This window comes from Sus scrofa, chromosome 10, assembly GCF_054392235.1.
Source record: "Sus scrofa isolate SSC_HxYL_T2T_F1_AM1 chromosome 10, Sscrofa_HxYL_maternal_Yorkshire_Landrace_v2.0, whole genome shotgun sequence".
Lineage (NCBI taxonomy): Eukaryota > Metazoa > Chordata > Mammalia > Artiodactyla > Suidae > Sus > Sus scrofa.
The window spans coordinates 53,606,669-53,626,162 of NC_139392.1; the positions used below are offsets into that span (position 1 = coordinate 53,606,669).

The following is a 19,494-nucleotide window of genomic DNA, read 5'->3' on the forward strand; positions in this document are numbered from 1 at the left end:
TTTCACCAATCTCACAGCAAATTCACCAGGGTAGATTCCATCTCAAGAAACTTTTTTTTTTTATTTTTTCCATTACTACTTTTTTTTTTTTTTTTTTTTTTTTTTTGTTCTTTTGCCTTTTCTAGGGCCTCTTCCCATGGCATATGGAGGTTCCCAGGCTAGGGGTTGAATTGGAGCTGTAGCCACCAGCCGATGCCAGAACCACAGCAATGCAGGATCCGAGCCGCGTCTGCAACCTACACCCCAGCTCACAGCAACTCGGATCGTTAACCCACTGAGCAAGGCCAGGGATCGAACCCATGACCTCATGGTTCCTAGTCGGATTTGTTAACCACTGCGCCACAACGGGAACTCCCCATTACTACTTTCTTTGCTCATCCATAAGAAGCAACTCCTCTTTCTTTAAAGATTTATTGCAGGAATTCAGTCACATCTTCAGACTCTGATTCTAGTTCTCTTGCTGTTTCCACCACATCTGCTGATGGACTTTCTTCACTAAAGTCTTGAATTCTTCAAAGTCATCCATGAGGATTGGAATCCGCTTCTTCCAGACTCCTGTTAATGTTGCTATTTTGACTTCTTATGAATCACAAATGTGCCTAATGACATCTAGAATGGTGAATCCTTTCCAGAAGATTTTCAATTTCCTTTGCCTGGAGCCCTCAGAGGAGTTACTGTCTATGGCAGCTATGGTCTCCGGGAATGTATTTCTTAAATAGAAAGAGTTGAGAGTGGAAATGACTCTTTGGTTCGTGGACTGCAGAATGGACGTTGTGTTAGGAGGCATGAAAACAGCATTGCTTTGATTGTCCGTCTCCATCAGAGCTCTCCAGGTGCACTGTCAAAGGGCAGTAATATTTTGAAAGGAATCTTTTTTTTTTTCTGAACAGTAGATCTCAACAGGGGGCTTAACATATTCAGTAAAATTTGTAGCTTCAAGCTTTTCTTCTGCAGCTTGCTCGCCTCTCTCAGCTTTCATAGAATTTCAGAGAGTTAGGGCTTTGCTCTGGTTTCGGCTTTGGCTTAAGGGAGTGTTGGGGCTGGTCTGATCTTCCGTCCAGACCACTAAAACTTTCTCCCTATCAGCAATAAGGCTGTTTTGCTTTCTTATCATTCATGTGTTCACTGGGGCAGCACTTTTAATTTCCTGTAAGAACTTTTCCTTTGCATTCACAACTTGGCTGACTCTTTGGTGCAAGCCTATCTCAACGTGAGGCTCGCCTTCCTTCCTAAGCTTAATCATTTCTAGCTTTTGTGACTCTTCCGTTCACATGAACATGTAGAGGCCAATTAAAGTGTTGTTAATTGGCCTCATTTCAGTATCATTGCATCTCAGGGAATGAGCAAGGCCCAAGGGGCCAGAGAGAGAATGGCCAGTTGGTGGAGCTGTCAGAACACACACATTTATCGACTCAGTTCTTCATCTTGTGTGGGCACAGTTCCTGGCGCCCCAAACCAGTGACAATGATATCATCAAAGATCACTGATCACAGATCACCATGGCAAATATAATTATAACTGAAAAGTTTCAAAAATTGTGAGAGTCCCCACAATGTGGCAGAGAGATAAGCAGTGAGCAAATGCTGTTGAAAAAATGACACCAATAGACGTGCCTGTCACAGCATTGCCACAAACCTTCAATTTGTGAAAAAACCCACATCTGTGAAGTACAGTGTCTGTGCTGGTCTGTGACCTCCTACACAGGTATGCGCATTGCTGAGTAGGAAGTGGGGGAAGCACTTGGAGCAGCTCAGGGCAAATAGGCTGTCGTTACACATAATACCTTGTACAGAGACTGTCCTGAGTCATTGCTCGTATCAGATTTTGACCTGCACGAGCACAACCATAAAGAGAATAGACCTTAGGAAAAAAGTAATGCGCCCGTGCTGCGCCCCCCGACCTGCAGAGCAAGAAGGGCGCCTCCCTAGGGAAGGACATTCTCAACTCCTCCTGCACCCTGGGGTGAAATGTTTTTTTCTTCCTCTTTGTAATAAATCTATATCTAAAACTGGACAACCCAGGAGTTCCCGCTGTGGTGCATCGGAAGCAAATCTGACTAGGATCCATGAGGTTGCAGGTTCGATCCCTAGCCTTGCTCAGTGGGCCCGGGATCCGGCATTGCTGTGAGCTGTGGTGTATGTAGGTCACAGACATGGCTCAGGTCCTGCATTGCTGTGGCTGTGGTGTAGGCTAGAAGCTGTAGCTCCAATTTGATCCCAGCTTGGGACCTTCCATGTGCCATGGGTGCGGCCCTAAAAAGTTAAAAAAAAAAAAAAAGAAAAGAAAAGAAAATCCATTCTAACGTAAATTCTACCAATATGATATCAGGTACCTCTTACATGTGTTCTTTCCCTAGAAGCATTCGCGTTGAGGCTTTGCTGAATTCTTTGTAACATCATACCCTTCCGCTTCCTCTCAGCTTCCTTGCTTTTAGAGTAGAAGTATTTTATTCATTGTCTCTCCTAGCCTCCTCAGACTGTCTTCACGTGTTCCTTTGGCAGCTGCTCCCTCTTGATCTTCTCTGCCCTCTCAGCATCGAGCCAGTGCTCTTCTGTTCATCGTCACTGCTGCAGGCTTAGGCGCCAGTTATTCACTCCTCCCCACCGCCACCACCAAGACTCTTAGCAGTGCAGGAGACAGAAGTCTGGCAGCCAAGCGGGGATCAGAGGATTGGCCACAGTAACGACCTGCCATAGCCTGGCAGCCCCATACACACTCCTGGCCGTCTCTGTTGAAGAGCAGAACCTAGAGCTGAAACCTCATGGGGCTCCTGGTGAACCCAGATCCGCCTCAGCTCGTTGGCGGGGCCACCTGCAGGGAGGGGTCTATGAGCAGCTGAAGGCACCTCCCAGCCAGCCCCATGGAGGTGCCTTGCACACTCAGCTGCTGGAAGAAGACAGGGAGAGCGACCAGGCCTTGAGCCCTGATCCAGGCACACTGCCCACCTGGGAGCAGGGAGCGCGGGGGAGCCCCGCGGCTCAGCTTCCTCATCCGTGAGGTCTGCAGGGCAGAGACCCCGTGGAGCCTGTCCCTGGCTTTCGAGACATAACCCAGCGCACTGCCCATGTGCCCTGGTCCATCAGCTCGCCCTCTCGTGGGGACAGGTGTAACCTGCTCCCCTTCTTCCCTTTCGGTCCGATGCTTTGCAAGCCGGATTTCAGACCATTCATCACTTGTTCTCAGGAGGACTTGGACAGCAGGAAGCAGTGACTCAGGGAGGTGGGAACAGTGCTCGGAGCTTGGGGATCCCAGGGACCAAGCAGGGGAATAGGCGCCCCAATCCAACAAAGACGGAGCCTGCAGCAAGGCTCAGAGCTCCCCTCTTCCAGGAGCTTCGGGCCAGTCCTGCTCCATTTTTCCCAGGGGAGATGTCAAACTGCTGGCACTGTCACTGTGCAAAATTAATGGTCCTTCCCTCAGCAGATTCTCCTCTTGAACTGCAGCTCCCAACTCCCCGTGTGACAAAGGATAGCCTCACAAAAGCTTTAACCTCTCAGCATTGAGAGATACATGATGACAGGAAAGAATACAATATACAGCTCATTAAAAATTCGTAATTGCCAAAATACTAACCAGAACCTTGTGTTTTGCAAGAAAAGCAATAGCACACGTTTCTGCCTGCGTCCCTCCTCTGGTCTCCGTCTGCACCCCAGGGAGTCCCTGCTTTCCTGGCTCGGGGCTGCCCTGGTGGCGGCCTTGCAGCTGTGAGGCCCCGCTCTCAACAGCAGCCCAGCTGCGCAGGCCACGCAGAAGGCAGAGCGGCGCCTGAGGGCTCTCATCTTGCATCACGCTCACTGGCCCTGGGCCAGCATCTTCCTTTCTCAAAGGCCAGTGCTCACTCAGGGTCCCTGGATGTAACGATTTCAGTGTCTGAGGTCCTCAGGGCACTGGAGGCTTTGAGAGGCAGGCCTTTGGAAGGCCCGGGACTGGTTCAGGGTGGCATTGTGAGCTCTCTTCCTGCGTCTAACTTGTATCCCTTGCAAGTTGTACTCCAGTGGATAAGAACAATGGGAGCCAGCCATTCGCAAACATTACAGTTGCTTTAAGAAACTAAAGGAGAAAGAAATCACGTTGCCCGGCTGCCATGTGTTTTGGTTCTGTTCCAGGTCCTACGGAGGCCCCTTTGAGAGCTGGTTTTTGTTCGTTCACTTTGGAGAATGGGCTGACATCGCGGCTGAGCAGTTGCTGATGGTGGAGGCTGAGGCCGAAGCCCCTGAGGCCCTGCTGTGGCTCCTGGCATTCAGCGGCAGCCCAGGCGCCGGGCGTCGGCAGAGATCACAGACCATGGTGGGTGGCAGGGTCCACGGCGAGTGGCCTCCGGGGCTGGTCTCTTGGGAGCAGAAAGGAGCCTGCAGGAAGGGGCTGGGCAGTAGCTTGGCTTCCCCTGACCCGACCCTCCCCACCAGCCCCTCGGGGTTTGCGCGTGGAGCCATGCGTGGGCTGGGACGAGAGTGGGAACTGGGCCTGTGATGAACTGGAGGCCACTCTGCTCTTGTCCCCTGGGTCATTTCCCCTCATGTTGCCTGCAGCCACCCTGTTCTGATTTATAGGCGTGCCTGGTCTGGGGCCGCACCCTCCACGGATCATCTCGGGGTCTGACTGCTTTTCTGAGGAGCAGCCTGGCGGGCTCTGCTTCTGTCTTGACTGAACTCCTGTCTTGGATCAGTCAATAGATCCTCACATTACGGGCTTTGTTGAGAACTCTTACTGAAGTAATCACCTGATATTAACCACTTAGCTTCTGCAAAAGGACATGGTCATTTTCTAAATAACAGAGCAGCAAAGTACAAGAGTGGCTAACTGTCCGTGGAAAGACAGTTGTTATTTTGTGTGGAATAGAATAATTACAGGAGCAGCGCTCTGATTAAAGGCATCGGCGCCTTCCTTGCAAACATTTATTTGCTGGTTTTTAAAAGTTCAACTGCCAGAGCTTTTTGTTGATTTTAATAATTAAAGGGAGCAGGTTTCTTTATGTAGAGAGCAGTGCTCCTATTTGCCTGGTGTGTTCTGCAGTTTGAAAACAAAGACCAGTTCAGATGTGTCTGTATATTTTACTTGTTTAAAGGTATGTTACATGGCAGAGGGAAGAAAAGAGTTTGGCATTTTAAAAAGCTAAAATTTGGTGATGATTTTGGATCAAAAATAGAATTTTTTTCAGAAATGAACATTATTTGATTGCCTGCTGATTAAAAAGAAAGCCAGATTTTTTTCCCTTTTAAAATATCACATGAAACTGATGAAAGAGAATCCTGGTTGGTTTTCATCATCTTTTAATAATAGTTAAGATGTACGAAGCACTAACGATTTCTGAAGCTATTATGTACACTTTATTTTGATTCTGTATAAGCTAAATTGGTAGGTTATGTGTTCTATTCCATATAGATCATAGAAACTGACAGAGATTACTTTTGAAGTATAGAGACTTATTTCCTCTATACTTCAAAGTTGTCCAATGAGACTTATTTTCTTCTTTTTTTTTTTTTGTCTTTTTGCCATTTTCTTGGGCCGCTCCTGCAGCACATGGAGGCTCCCAGGCTAGGGGTCCAATCGGAGCTGTAGCTGCCGGCCTACACCACAGCCACAGCCACCGCCACAGCAACTCGGGATCCAAGCTGTGTCTGCGACCTACACCACAGCTCACAGCAATGCTGGATCCTTAACCCACTGAGCAAGGCCAGGGATCGAACCCGCAACCTCATGGTTCCTAGTTGGATTTGTTAACCACTGCGCCACGACGGAACTCCCCTCTTTTGCTAACTTTAATAGAATCATAACAAAAACCATGACTGTCTATGTTTGCATACTCTTAAGAATTAGGTAAGCATTCATACTCCTTAACGCTGTCATTCTAGTTGTAGAAATTACTCTAAGGGAGTAATTAGCCATGCAAGGCTTTATGTACAAGAAGATCATTGCAACATTTTTTGTTAGTGCAGTAATTGGAAATGGCCTAACTTTCAATAGGAAGGATACTGGCTAAATAAATTGTGCTGGATTATAATCATAGACTCGCCTTCTACCGAGAAAAATCATGTTATCGTGGCGTATGTGCTATAGATTATGGTAAGGTGCTTGTTGTGGACGATGAGGAGAAAACTCCAGAACACAATACCTTGTGTCTAGTGAGTGCTGTGTCCACAGTGCATCTCAAAGAGATGACAAGGATGGAAACCTCATTTTAACAAGCCTGTCTGGATGGTGGAATTAGAGTCTTTAGAATTCTTTTTCTGTTTACTTTTTTGTTCAAATATTTTACAGTGAACATATATCAATTTTTGTAACGCAGGATTGAAAATTAATGCTTTGAAAAGAAAGCTTGTATGTTGTTTCTGAAACATTCTAGAAAGCATTCAAGTTCTTGGCACACGAGGGAGGCATTTGCAGGGCAAGATGGGCTGGAGTGAGAGAGAAAGAAGAGCGCATCTCGGGGGATATTGGACGAGGGGAGAAAATCAGATGTCAGGAAGAAAACAGATATGGAGGCATCCTGAGCCCTTTGCAGACCCACGGAGATGGCAGGCTGGTCCTGGGCTCCCTCAGACGCCATCAGATGGGGCAGCGGGGCCCAGCCAGAGCAGAGAGGTGGAGGCGGTGGCCCCCTCTTGTTGAACCGCTGCCCTCCTCCATGGAAGAGCCTCGTGGAGCAGCTTCTCACGGTCTCCTATTGTGGTCAGAATCGCTCACACAGCACTCCTCATGTCCTGGCGTTTATGACAGACTTCAGTGAATGAAGCCTTAACTTCCAGGAAAAAAAAAAAAAAAACACACACACAACTCACACAAGATCCATAAAAATTGGTCATGGGAACGTTCCGAGGCGGCCTCAGGATTCTTTTGAAAACGATGGAACTGAGCTGTTCCTGGGTTCCATGTAGCCTTTGGATCGGTGGCTTTCAGGGTCTGCTTTGTTTTCCAAGTCACAACTCGATGTACCAGTCTTACAGCAAACAGAAGTCTCAGCGTGAACTAAGTACTTTTTATGCAAAACAACCCACAGACCTGTAACAATCACTATTATTATGTGGATTTCGCAGACTTGTGACCTCTGCTTGAGCTTTAGACATGTATGAACAGATTGTTCCAGCATCTAAAACAGAATGTGTGTGTGTGCACGCACACACTCGCACTTCCTCCCCACCAGAGATGGCAAGAGGCAGAGCTCTTATCAGCACGCTGGCTCAGTGGAGGGCCGAGCACACGGGGCTCTCACTGATCTGTGGCTGTGATAGTGAGCGAGTCTTCAAGGGGCCTTTTGTTCTTTTTCCCACAATATAAAACCCTGACTGCCTTCTGCTGAGGTCTTTTCTCCATTTCTGTCCATCCAAAAAAAAAAAAGTCACTTCCTGGCATGGTGCCCTGGCTGCTTAGTGAGCAAGACGAAAGTCGTGAAACTTCCATTGCACCCACTGGGGTTTGTGTGGCCAGTGTGTAAACCCAGACACCTGCCACCCCTTCCACCCTCTCTCGGGCGCCAGTTGTCCTCTTTCCTGGGGGTTGCTGCTCGTTACCGAATAGTCTAGAACCACATGGGTCCTGACTCTTCTTTAATCTCTCCCTTTTGAAATTGTACTTCCAGGCAGAGGTGAAGGCCGTGCTCGGCCGCCTCACGAAGCTGCTCAGGAGCCCGACCCTGTCGGCCAGGGACCTGCAGGCAGCAGCTGGAGGGGGCCGGGGTGGGGATCCTAGCCCGCCCGCTTGTGGGCAGCTCACCAGGCGCCTTCTCCTGAACTTCCTGCTCTGGGCCCCTGGAGGCCGTGCGATTGCCCGAGAAGTTATCACCCTCGTAAGTCTCCCCCTTTCCAGCCTCCTGCTTCTCATCCACACCCCAGCGAAAAGGTGGGTTAGGACCCGAGGGCCCCGCCTTTGAGGAGTGTGTGTAAGCAGCCTGCTGTCCCCTCGTGGCTAGAGGCGGCGAGGGGACAGCTGGGCCAGACCCACACCTGCCCTGTGCCACATCTGCAGGGCCTAGAAGGGAAAGGAGGCCCAGACAAGGCCGGGGACTTCTCCCGGGCCACATGGCACATGGCCTGGACCGCGGTGAGAGCTAGGTCTCCTCTGTCCCAGGCTGTCTGCGTTTAGTCTCTTCCTCCTCATGAAGAGACTGTTCTCGCTGCAGTGGCTCAAAGAATTTCCTTTGTTAATTTAAAAGATGGTTTGCAAATTACAAAGAATCCTTCCTGGAGCTCAGCAGACATGAGGGGTAAATAACGGTCCAAGTGGGAGTTCCCGTCATGGCTCAGTGGGTTAAGAACCCGACACAGCTTCTAAGAGGCTGCGGGTTTGGTCCCTGGCCTCGCTCAGTGAGTTAAAGCTCCGGTGTTGCCGAGAGCCGTGGTATAGGTCGCAGATGCAGCTCGGATCTGGCGTGGCTGTGGCTGTGGTGTGTAGGCCGGCAGCTGCAGCTCTGGGTACCATCCGTGCAGATGTTCATGCACCAGCCTTCCTAACTTGGAGGCTTCCTGCGGTGGCTGCATGACAGGTAGAAGGCAGCCTGGCACACACAGCTTCCAGCAGGACCCAGGGAAGGAGCACCCCCAGTGCCAAGCTCCTCTGGGGTTCCTCAGTGCCCCTCTCTGTGCTCAAAGATGTGAGGTCCCAGCAGGCAGGCCACCTCCACAGTTGTCAGTGATGGTGACACCACCCTGTGTCCAGTTCTGAGGCACCCCTGGGCACTGCAGTGGAGGCAGCCTTCCCCACTCAGGTTCAAGGGAGCAGATTCATGCTTTTAGGGTGTCCCGAGGAAGCTCACATGCTCTCATCCACAGAGGTCATCTCCAGCATCTGTGATTTCTGAGTAAAAACCACGAGAGCAGGATACCAACACCAGGAGCCACGGTGAACCCGCCTGGGCTGGCAGCCTGCCCCTAGCAGAGCCCCTCTCGGCCTGGGTGGCCGCCAGCAGATTGCTGAGGAGCACAAACACTGTCCAGGTGCCCAGGGTGTCCTGTGCTGTCCCCACGTAGTCCCCATGCTGCGGACGGAGTCTGCCTTGACTCATGCGACTGAAGGGTGTCCTGGGCCACGGGAGAATCTCGGGTGGGCCCAGGCAGCTGGTCACCGAAGGGCCCAGTGTGGACCTGGAGGAGGAGCTGACCTCGGGCTGCTCGGGTCACTTAAACATTGGACTCACACACAGAAAACAAGTATGTGATGCCCACTTGAGCTGCACACAGACTAACATGGGGAGGAGACAAACGATTAGCATGGCCCTGGGCAAGGATGGCACGCACTTTCCCGAAATGTTCCCTGTTTACCAGAAAAAAAAATATGTCTGTGGATTACTCTCAAAAACAAAGGTTCTTCATATGCTTGTGTCTAAAAAAATCACAGTAAATTCTTCACACAGGTAAACTGTGAGATTCTCACCCTTCCCTTTTTGCTGAGCTGAATGCTTAGGAAAATGGCACTCGTGGGCACCAACAGCTAAGGCGGACCTGACAGTTCCTGTGTTTCCTGCTTCCCTGAAGAATCGAGTGTTAAAACTTTAGGTGCCTATTAACAAGCGGGCTGGGTGGCGAGCCCAAGAATGCCATTTAGGAAGCTGTTTGTGTGAGAACAGGTGGCCTTCTCCTTTCAGCGTCTTCCAGTTCTCTTATTAGCGGGAGCCTTTTGCAGGAAAGTCAAGCCACAGCACGTTCACTTGCCTCTGCTCCCCGCAGCAAACAGTCCCAAAGCATGTGAACCCGCATTCCAAGAAACACAGCATTTGTCTGTAGATGTTGTGAGTCTGAGGCCATCCTGTCAGGAGAGGCCGATCATTAGGAAATGACTCTGCTCGCTGGATGGCCAGCCTCTGAGAACAGACTCGCTCTGCTAATCACCTTGAAAAGAAAACAAGAGCCCTTTGGAGCAAAGAGGAATGCAGCCGCTGTTCAGGGACAGGATGATTAGAGTTGCTCCACTGGACGAAGAGACGAATCTGTCTGGAAAGAGGTTTTTTTTTTTTTTTTTCCTTTTTTTTTTCTTTCTTTTTTTTTTTTTTTTTTTTTTTTGGCCTTTTCCAGGGCTGCTTCCAAAGGCATATGGAGGTTCCCAGGCTAGGGGTCTAATCGGAGCCGTAGCCACCAGCCTACACCACAGCCACAGCAACTGGGGATCCGAGCCGCATCTGCAACCTACACCACAGCTCATGGCAACACCGGATCCTTAACCCACTGAGCAAGGCTGGGGATCGAACCCGCAACCTCATGGTTCCTAGTCAGATTCATTAACCACTGCGCCACGACAGGAACTCCCTGGAAAGAGTTTTAACGTGCCTTCTCTTCTGTCGTTGCAGATAGCGCAGACGGATGCGATAACACACGAGGTTATTGGCTTTTTGGACCAGACTCTGTACAGATGGGATCATCTTTGCGTGGAAGCCCCGAGGCCGAGAGAACTGGCCAGAGAGCTCCTTACAGAGCTGCGCGGGCAAGCCTAGCCCAGGCCGGTTCACGAGGAAGCTGCCTGCAGGGCCTGCCTGAGGGCCAAGTGGTGGATGAAATGATGGGGCTGCTGCTTATGGCCGCAAGTTTGTAGACCGCGTACCCTCTTTGAGTTGTAAGAGTAACCCCTCAACATCTTGGCAAGATTTGTACATATTTTACAAATGAGCAGACAGGTGCTTTAGCCTGAACTCAGTCTGATTTACTCCCTCGTGACTAGATTATGGTTTCAGGGCTCCCTGTGCGCGCTCGGCCCAGAGGTTAGTTAGTGAATCACTGAAGGTGCGCCTTGGATGGGAGCACAGGTCTTTCTTTCCTTGCTTTTTCCCACATCAAACCAAGATGCACAAGTGTTATTTGGATGTTTCAAAGTCTTTGGACCAAGAAATTGTTCATGAAGCACTGATCAATTTAGAAAGTAACTTAGCCCTTTTCCACAGAACTCTTTTTTTTTTTTTTTTCTTTTTTTGTTGTTGTCTTTTTAGCTATTTCTTGGGCCGCTCCCGCGGCATATGGAGGTTCCCAGGCTAGGGGTCGAATCAGAGCTGTAGCCGCTGGCCTACACCAGAGCCACAGCAACGCGGGATCCGAGCCGCGTCTGCAACCTACACCACAGCTCACGGCAATGCCGGATCATTAACCCACTGAGCAAGGCCAGGGACCGAACCCACAACCTCATGGTTCCTAGTCGGATTAGTTAACCACTGCGCCACGACGGGAACTCCCAGAACTCTTTTTTTAAGAAGTCAGGTCATTGTCGGGAGTTCCCTTCGTGGCTCAACAGAAACGAATCAGACTAGCATCCATGAGGACTCAGGTTCGATCCCTGGCCTCGCTCAGTAGGTTAAGGATCCGGCATTGCCGTGAGCTGTGGTGTAGGTCGCAGATGCGGCTCAGATCCCACATTGCTGTGGCTGTGGCGTAGGCCAGCAGCTGCAGCTCCAATTCGATCCCTGGCCTGGGAACCTCCATGTGCCTCAGGAGTGTCCCTCAAAAGACCAAAAAAAAAGGTAATTGTTACCAGTATTTTTTTTTATTCACAGGGCTTTGAGATAAGGCCTCACTTTCTTGCTTCCCTCAGACATTCTTCATCTGGGAGGGTCAGGGTCCCTCTGGCTTCCTTCGGTTGTCCCCCTGAGCAGACTGAGGGGGAGCAGAGCCCACTCAAGCGCAGTGGCAGGTAGTGGTGACAGGATCACCTGTTAATGGCGAGCACGTGCGCCGGCTCTGGTGTGGAGAAGAAAACGCTGCTTGATAATGAAATAACCCAGTTCGGGGGCTTGCTTTATATTGCCTAAGCACTGGCTATGTCCAGAAGAGCTCATATTGCATCAAAAATGGTTAATGGGGAGGGTGGAGGATAGGTTCTAGAGATGCTGGAAGAGCTTTATGTATCAGCTGTCTTGTTAACTGGAATGGGAATTGGAAATTTCTAATAAGGAACTGGTGACCCTAATGTTAATACTTATTTTACAGCGGTTAAAGGTATTTTTTTCCTTTCAGGTTTACTCTTGTGCTCTTCTGTGTGTTATCTGTCAAATCAGACACGGCTTTCATGTCCCTTTGGGTCTTACATATTAGTAATCTCTGACTCTCCACCAGTCTTGGCTCCTGTCTGAGGTCTGAGTAAAGTTTTATGGTATTAGAGGTTGAGCTTTGAGGAGAATTACTTGTTTTTGTATGTGGATCCACCTGAAGACCCAGAAACTGCCAAGAACTTTCTAGCTGAGCCCTCTTTTTGAGAAATGTTAAACTTTGAAAGATGCACTATTAAAATACGTTTATCACAGCTGCCATCATACGCTTCCCTTAGAGTTGAGGCACCTCTCCTCTGCTGACCTTTGCCCTGGAAGCTGTGACCAACCTCAGTGGCCATGAAGAAGGGGGCTCAGGTGGGTGGCAGTGAGTACCCCTAAACCGAGCAGTCCCTGGAAACCAGGTCTCCTTGCGGGGCCGTGCTCCCACCTGGACACCCACCCACACCGTGTTCCACAGCACACAGTGCAACCGAGACGCTCATCCAGCTTCGACTGTTCAATCTGCATTTCTGGAAAATTCCTCCTTGTCCAGACCTTACCTCAGCCCGTTTGTGGTTCTTCCCCATTTCTTCCAAAGCCTCAAAGTTCTCCCAAGCCTTGGACTTGGAGCAAAGAGGACAGAGCCCAAAACTATAGGGAGAAAAGGCATTAATGGCCACCCGTTAATGCAAAGGTTATGTTATTCCTTGGGATTTCATGATGTTTGTGGATGTTGTTAGCTTTTTAAAATTTGTAATTTATCTTTTGTCACTCTAGATAAGACGTCACCTGGCACCTAACTTTGTATTCATTAAATAATATCATCTCTCTTCAAAAAAGTGTGCCTCTACTGCCCAGTTTGTGAAGCTTCAGGTCTCAGAGATTTGCTCCTACAAAAGACCGATTCCAGTTTATCCCCGGGCCGGGAACTTGCCACCAGGTACGGAAAACCTGCTGAGGAGGGCGACGGAAGGTAGACGGTCAGCAGGAGCTGCTGAAACCGAATACAACGCATGATTCATATTTACACGTTTTTCCCTAATTTAAGCCCTGCTTAAATAGCACCACTGAGTGTACACTGCTTCGATTTACGCGTTGTTCGTCCCCCGTCTCTGAAGCCCACCCTCTTGCTGGTTCTGCTGTTCGGCCGCCTCGGACTCGCCCGAGGAGGCTCCTCTCATCCTCGGAGCGCGCCCTCTCCAAGCGCGTCCCCGCAGCTCCCCCGGGACCCGGCCGCCCAGGTTCTCAGTGCCGACAGCTCGTGTGGGCTTTCTGGACAATCACCCTGCCCCTGAACGTGGGGCACGGGGCCCCTGCCACGTCTAGGAGGCGCCTGTGACGGCAGGGGGCCAGTGGGGCACCTCGCTCCTGAGCGAGCCCTGCCGAGCGGCCGGGCGCTGGCCCCGTCTCCTGCCCGCTCTCACTGCTGGGACAAGGGTACCGGACAAAATTGGGACCACGTCCAGGGCCAGCAGAGAACTACATTTTCTGTCGAACTGGAGGCGGCAAGAACAGGGACTGGACGGGGAGCGCCTGGAGAGGCCGCAGTGGGAGGACATGGGAGGAAATGGAAATCCAGCCTGCCTGTCCCTGTGTTCCCAGAGGGGCCTGGTGGTCACATCATACCAACGAATGTGAGGAATGGCCTTCTCTACTGGACAAGGCATCCAAATTGATTGTGTTTTCCAAGGAGGAAGAGACTGAACTTGACTCTGCCGCTGTCCTTGGCTTTCTCTTCCTCTGCCTGCCCGCCTGACACTGGGGCTGATGTGGATTTCATGGACTTAAACAATCCTAACTGATTCATCCTCACCAAAGCATTTCACTCCTAAAGGACAAAAATCAAGGCAAGATAAGGATGTCTTGAGGTATTCTAAAATCCAGGTTCACATTTGTTTATAGCGCGGGTCCAACTCCTGTCCCTCATACACAGACTCAGAGTAACAAAGGAAGTTGGTGTGTAGGACTTGCCTACACAATCATGATTGGTGTTTGGGGAGGATACATGCATGCTTGGATACTGAAAGTTTCACACTTCTCAGCTTTTCTGTAGAAGTGGAAAGTCTCGTAAATCACTGTTGGAAGTCTTGACCCGCTGGTGTTTTTCACAATTTGGTGACTCCAGGTGGATCAGTGAGGATTCTTGGTTGCAAGCAACAGACACAGGACATGATGTTGAAAGCAAAAGGGAAGTGATCCAAAGGGTACCTAAAAGCCCACAAAGGAGTTCCTGCTGTGGTGCAATGGGACTGGCGGCATCTCTGCAGCGCCAGAATGAGGGTACGATCCCCCACCTGGTGCGGCATTGCTGAAGCTGGGGGAGCTCCATGTGCCTGGAGCAGGGAGAAAAACAAAACCAGGGAAGGTATTTTTAAAAGTAAAAAAAAAAAAGCCCACAGACTTGTCAGACAAGGCTTAGCTCTAGCCAGCCAGTGGCAGGGCCCCAAACCCAGCGCCAGAGTGGCCTGGGGAGGAAATACCCGCTGCTGCCACTGAATTCTGCAGCCTAGGTCCTTTGTAGCTTGTCCTGCAAGGTCTGTGAACTTTAGGAGGGAGATAGGCACTGCACCCACCCTTCTAGGAGCTGATCAGAGCTCCAGCTGCTGCATCTAACTGGGGCAGCCCAGGTCCCCCACCTGTACTTAAGCTGTAGGGGGACCTAGGAAAGCAAGTGTCCAGCTCGTTTCACTTCTGTGACGTTACTGGATACCTGGGCATCACCATCCGTAGCCCCCACAGACAGGAAGAGGTCAGAGCCTGGGCAGCTGAAGAGAATTAACAGTGTCCACAACACAACATTGTGTCTATTCTTGAAGACTCTGCTAGAGCATTTCAGGTGGATGCGTGCCCGAAACAGCCCAAGACGCAGCAGCAAAGGGAGAGGAGGCCTTTGGCAGAAGACCAGTCTGCAGGCACCTCAAGCTGGTGCTGCCAACCCTCGGACTTCCGCCGTGGGGCTTTACTATCCTCTCCCACTTAGGTGCCAGCCCACTAATGCCCAGACACTGCCACATTGAGAACCACTGCTGTAACTGGTGGTTCTTTCCTTCTAGAAAGACCTCTTGGATGGAAGCAGTAGTTGTCTTAGAGATAAAAGTTTAATTTAATAGAACCCTAATAGGAGAACTAGATCATTTGATGCCAAAATCCATATGGAAAAATAAACATTCAAGAACTGCCAGGTAAATTCTGAAAGCGAAGTGTAACGGAGTATGACGAAGAGTACTGCGTATGGCCACACGTCCTAAGGCTCAAGTTATTAGTTTGGTGAGACCCAAGAGAGGGAGCCTCTGGAGACTGTCCCTGTTGGGGTTATGAGTGCCCTTCTCAGGGCTCCAGCCAACTATCTTCAGGCCTCCTCGCACGAGTCTGGGCAGCACCTGACCCACTGGGTCTCCCTGCTCCCTGACACTTTCCCTGAGCCTGTGGCACATTCCAGGGCTTCTCCTCAGCCTGAGAGGGCTGGGCCCTGCTCGACCCCGACCTCTGCCTGGTAGGCACCCCCTGGGCTCTGTCCTTGGGCTCCCCACCCTGTGTGCCCTCATCCACGGGGCCTTCACAAGCCACTGCTGTGCAGATCACAGATCTGAACATCCCACGGCACACCAGCTGTCTCAGCCTGGAGGTCAGGCAGCCGTGTCAAACTAACACATCCAAAGCTGACTCCTCCAGCCCAGCTCCACCCCTCAAAACCACATTCTCAGGGGGAAAAAAAAATAGGAGTTCCCTGGTGGCCTAGCAAGTTAAGGATCCAGCATGGTCACTCCTGTGGTCTGGGTTTGATTCCTGGCCTGGGAACTTCCACATGCTGTGGGCAAGGCCAAAAGAACCCAAAACACCAAGTCTTCCCATGTCAGCCGATGGTGACGGATAATGACTCGGGCCCAATTCCCTGCTTACCCTTGATGCCTCTTCTGCTCTTACCCCCATGTCCGAGTCACAGGACATCCCTGAACTGACTGTTTCTCACCTCTTCCCTCAGACGCCATCATCTGCCGGTTCTCCCTGCTCCCGCCCTTGCGCCTCTGCAGAGTCGCCACCATCCCTTTTCCGGTGCCATCACGTCACAAGCCCTGTTCAGAGCCCTGTAAGAACTCCTCTCCACTCAGTAAGGCCGGATGTCCTAAAAATGGCTTTGAAGGTTCTACACAGTGTGGACCACCACCTGCTCTCTGACTCCATCTCCTAACATCCTTTGTGACCCCTTCACCTCCCCACCTGCTCCAGCCATACAGGCCCAGACAGGGCACAGCCAGTTCCCTCACCTGCTCACATGTCACCACCTCCTTGAGGCCTCCCTGACCACTCTGTTGACAGTGGCACCCCACTCTCCACCCACTCTGCTGCAACACCTCAGCTTCTGTCCCTCACACATAACCCCTTCTAGACCCCAGGGAGACTATCTTTATACTATGGTTACTCTTCATGGACCATCTCCAATTCAAGTGCCCGGGATAGTTCCAGGGATATAAATGTACCTGATAAACAGCGGTTATGTTAGTCCATCTAGGGATTTAGTATATGATAAAGGCATTTCCATCAACAGAGAAAGAATGGTGTTGGATCAAGTTGGACCTTTACTTCTTAGATGAAAGTGAACACACACAAAAATGCCTAACCCTCTTGCTTTACCAAATGTCGTCAGGAACTGGGGCTGTGGGTTTTCTCTGAAGACAGCTCTAGCAGTTCTGCTTGCAGAGAGAGGAGGGACAGAAGTGGTGGGAAGGCTGCTGCCACTCTGAAAAGAAAGTCTATTACTCAGATGCATAAAAAACTAGTTTATAAAATCGGGACATCCCTACTCCCCAAATTAGAAAGAATGTTCTTGTACTTCATAAGAAGTTCTTGCTCTACCATATGACCCAGCAATCCCACTCCTGGGCATATATCCAGACAAAACTTTAAAAGATACAGGCACCCTTATGTTCATTGCTACACTACTCACAACAGCCAAGATATGGCAACCTAAATGTCCATTGACAGATGAAGGGATTAGGAAAACCTTGTATATATACATAATGGAATACTACTCAGCCATTAGGAAGAGCAAAATGATGCCATTCGTAGCAACATGAGAGGAACTAGAGACTCTCGTGTTCAGTGCAGTAAATCAGAAAGACAAATACCACATATCACATATCTGGAATCGAACTGTGGCACAAATGAACCTGTCTACTGAAAAGAAACAAACTCATGGACATGGAGAACAGACTTGTGTTTGCCAAGGGAAAGGCAGGGTGGGTAGTGGGATGGACTGGGAATTTGGGGTTAGTAGATGCAAACTATTGCATTTGGAGTGGATAAGCAATGAGATTCTGCTGTACAGCACAGGGAATTATATCCAGTTATTTGTGATGGAACATGATGGAGGATAATGTGAGAAAAAGAATGTATATAGTGTATAACTGGGTCACTTTGCTGTACAGCAGACATTGACAGAATATTATAAATCAACTATAATAAAAATATTTTAAAAAAGAAGTTCTTGCTCACCTGTGGTCTGCAGACTTTCATATAAACCCTGTTTTCAGCCCCTGGTCTCCCCCCACACCCACATGCCCGCCTGGGCCACAAATTCAAAGCCTCTGGGTCACTGCTTCCAAGAAGACTTCTTAGTCCTCTGGGCAGAGAGGTGGGGAAGAGGTCCAAGGCAGAACCTAAGAATCCTATTTTCAGCCCTCAGGCCAGGAAGGGAGCCCTCTTCAGCAAGATGCAAGTCAAGACCCCACAACAGACAATAAGTCTGGCCAGATGGGAATAGGAACAAAATAAGCAAAATCTAAATACAAATACATGACACAGAACAAATTTCCCAACTTCTATAGTTCTTCTAAGAATGGGTCAGAAAAAAGACATCAACCTGGAGATATGCACCAGGAACACAAACACACAATTAATGAAAATATAAATGACTTCGAAAAGACTTTAAAAAAAAAAAACTGAACACAACTTAGGAGAAATCCGAAGTAATTACTTTTCCACACCAGGCTGGAAAAGACAAAAACAGTAACATTTAAAATGTATACATCCCAGAGTTTCAGTCGTGCTTAGTGGCTAATGAACCTGACTAGAATCCACGAGGATGTGGGTTCAGTCCCTGGCCTGGCTCATTGGGTTAAGGATCCAGCATTGCCATGAGCTGTGTTGTAGGTCACAGATGCAGCTTGGATCTGGCGTTGCTGTAGCTGTGGCGTAGGCCTGTAGCTATAGCTCTGATTCCATCCCTAGCCTGGGAACCTCCATATGCCATGGGTGTGGCCCTAAAAAGACAAAAAAAAAATAATAAACTAAATTAAATGTATATACATCCTTAAAATGGTCATACCACCCAAAGCAATCTACAGATTCAATGCAATCCCTATCAAATCATCCAGGACATTTTTCCCAGTATTTAAACAATCCAAAAATTTATATGGAACCATAAAAGACCCAGAATTGCCAAAGCAATCCTGAGGGGAAAAAAACCAAGCAGGAGGCATAACTCTCCCAGACTTCAGGCAATATTACACAGACAGTAATCAAGAGAGTATGGTACTGGTACCAAAACAGACATACAGACCAATGGAACAGAGTAGAGAATCCAGAAATAAACCTAGACACCTATGGTGAATTAATCTTTGACAAAGGAGGCCAGAATATAAAATGGGAAAAAGACAGTCTGTTCAGGAAGTGGTGCTGGGAAAACTGGACAGCTGCATGTAAATCAATGAAATTAGGACACCTTCACACCATGTACAAAAATAAATTCAAAATGGCTTAAAGACTTAAACATGGGACACCATAAAACTCCTAGAAGAAAACATAGACAAAACATTTCTCTGACATCAACCATACAAATGTTTTCTTAGGTCAGTCTCCCAAAGCAATAGAAATAATAAACAAAAATAAACTAATGGGACCTAATCAAAATGACAAGCTTTTGCAGAGCAAAGGAAACCAGAAAAAAAAAAAAAAAAAAAAAAAAAAACAGAGACAACCTACAGATTGGGAGAAAATAATTTCAAACGCTGCAACTGACAAGGGCTTCATCTCCAAAATATACAAACAACTTGTACAACTCAACAGCAAAAACTCAAACAACCCAACTGAAAAATGGGCAGGAAACCTAAATAGACATTTCTCTAAAGAAGACATATGGATGGCCAACAGGGACATGAAAAAATGCTCAACATCACTGATTATTAGAGAAATGCAAATAAAAACCACCATAAGGTACCACTTCACACTCGTCAGAATGGCCATCATTAGTAATTCTACAATAACAAATGCTGGAGAGGGTGTGGGGAAAAGGGAACCCTCCTACACTGTTGGTGGGAATGTAAATTGATACAACCATTATGGAAAACAGTATTGCAGTACTTCAGAAAAGTAAATATAGAACTACCATATGATCTAGCAATCCCACTCCTGGGCATATATCCAGACAAAACTTTCATTCAAAAAGATACAGGCACCCCTTGTTCATTGCAGCACTATTCACAACAACCAAGACATGGAAACAACCTAAATGTCCATCAACAGATGAATGGATTAAGAAAACCTTAATATATACA

The 19,494-nt window shown here is 48.9% G+C and overlaps 1 protein-coding gene, 1 long non-coding RNA gene and 1 other non-coding gene across 30 annotated transcripts in view; 2 read left to right on the forward strand and 1 right to left on the reverse strand.

Moving 5' to 3' along the window:
* The window catches only part of FANCC (FA complementation group C), a 264,288-nt gene extending 248,655 nt beyond the window's left edge, over positions 1-15,633 (forward strand). For 5 of the 28 annotated variants that reach the window (XM_084979748.1, XM_084979746.1, XM_084979749.1 and 2 more), the window contains one exon: positions 4,107-6,314. In XM_084979748.1, the coding sequence (XP_084835874.1) occupies positions 4,107-4,470 (364 nt within the window). In that variant the 3' untranslated portion in view covers positions 4,471-6,314. Of the gene's footprint in view, positions 1-4,106; positions 6,315-7,576; positions 7,784-10,276 lie in introns of those variants that run through there. The other 23 variants (XR_014817686.1, XR_014817683.1, XR_014817676.1 and 20 more) reach the window with 18 other exon arrangements.
* Positions 9,153-9,254, forward strand: LOC146399426 (U6 spliceosomal RNA). Its single transcript, XR_014818499.1, has one exon. It is a non-coding gene; the product is annotated as a U6 spliceosomal RNA (small nuclear RNA).
* Positions 12,714-18,908, reverse strand: LOC146399427 (uncharacterized). Its single transcript, XR_014817704.1, has 2 exons — positions 18,663-18,908; positions 12,714-18,178 (listed from the first exon to the last, which is right to left on the reverse strand). It is a non-coding gene; the product is annotated as an uncharacterized LOC146399427 (long non-coding RNA).
* Positions 18,909-19,494: the final 586 nt, after the last annotated feature.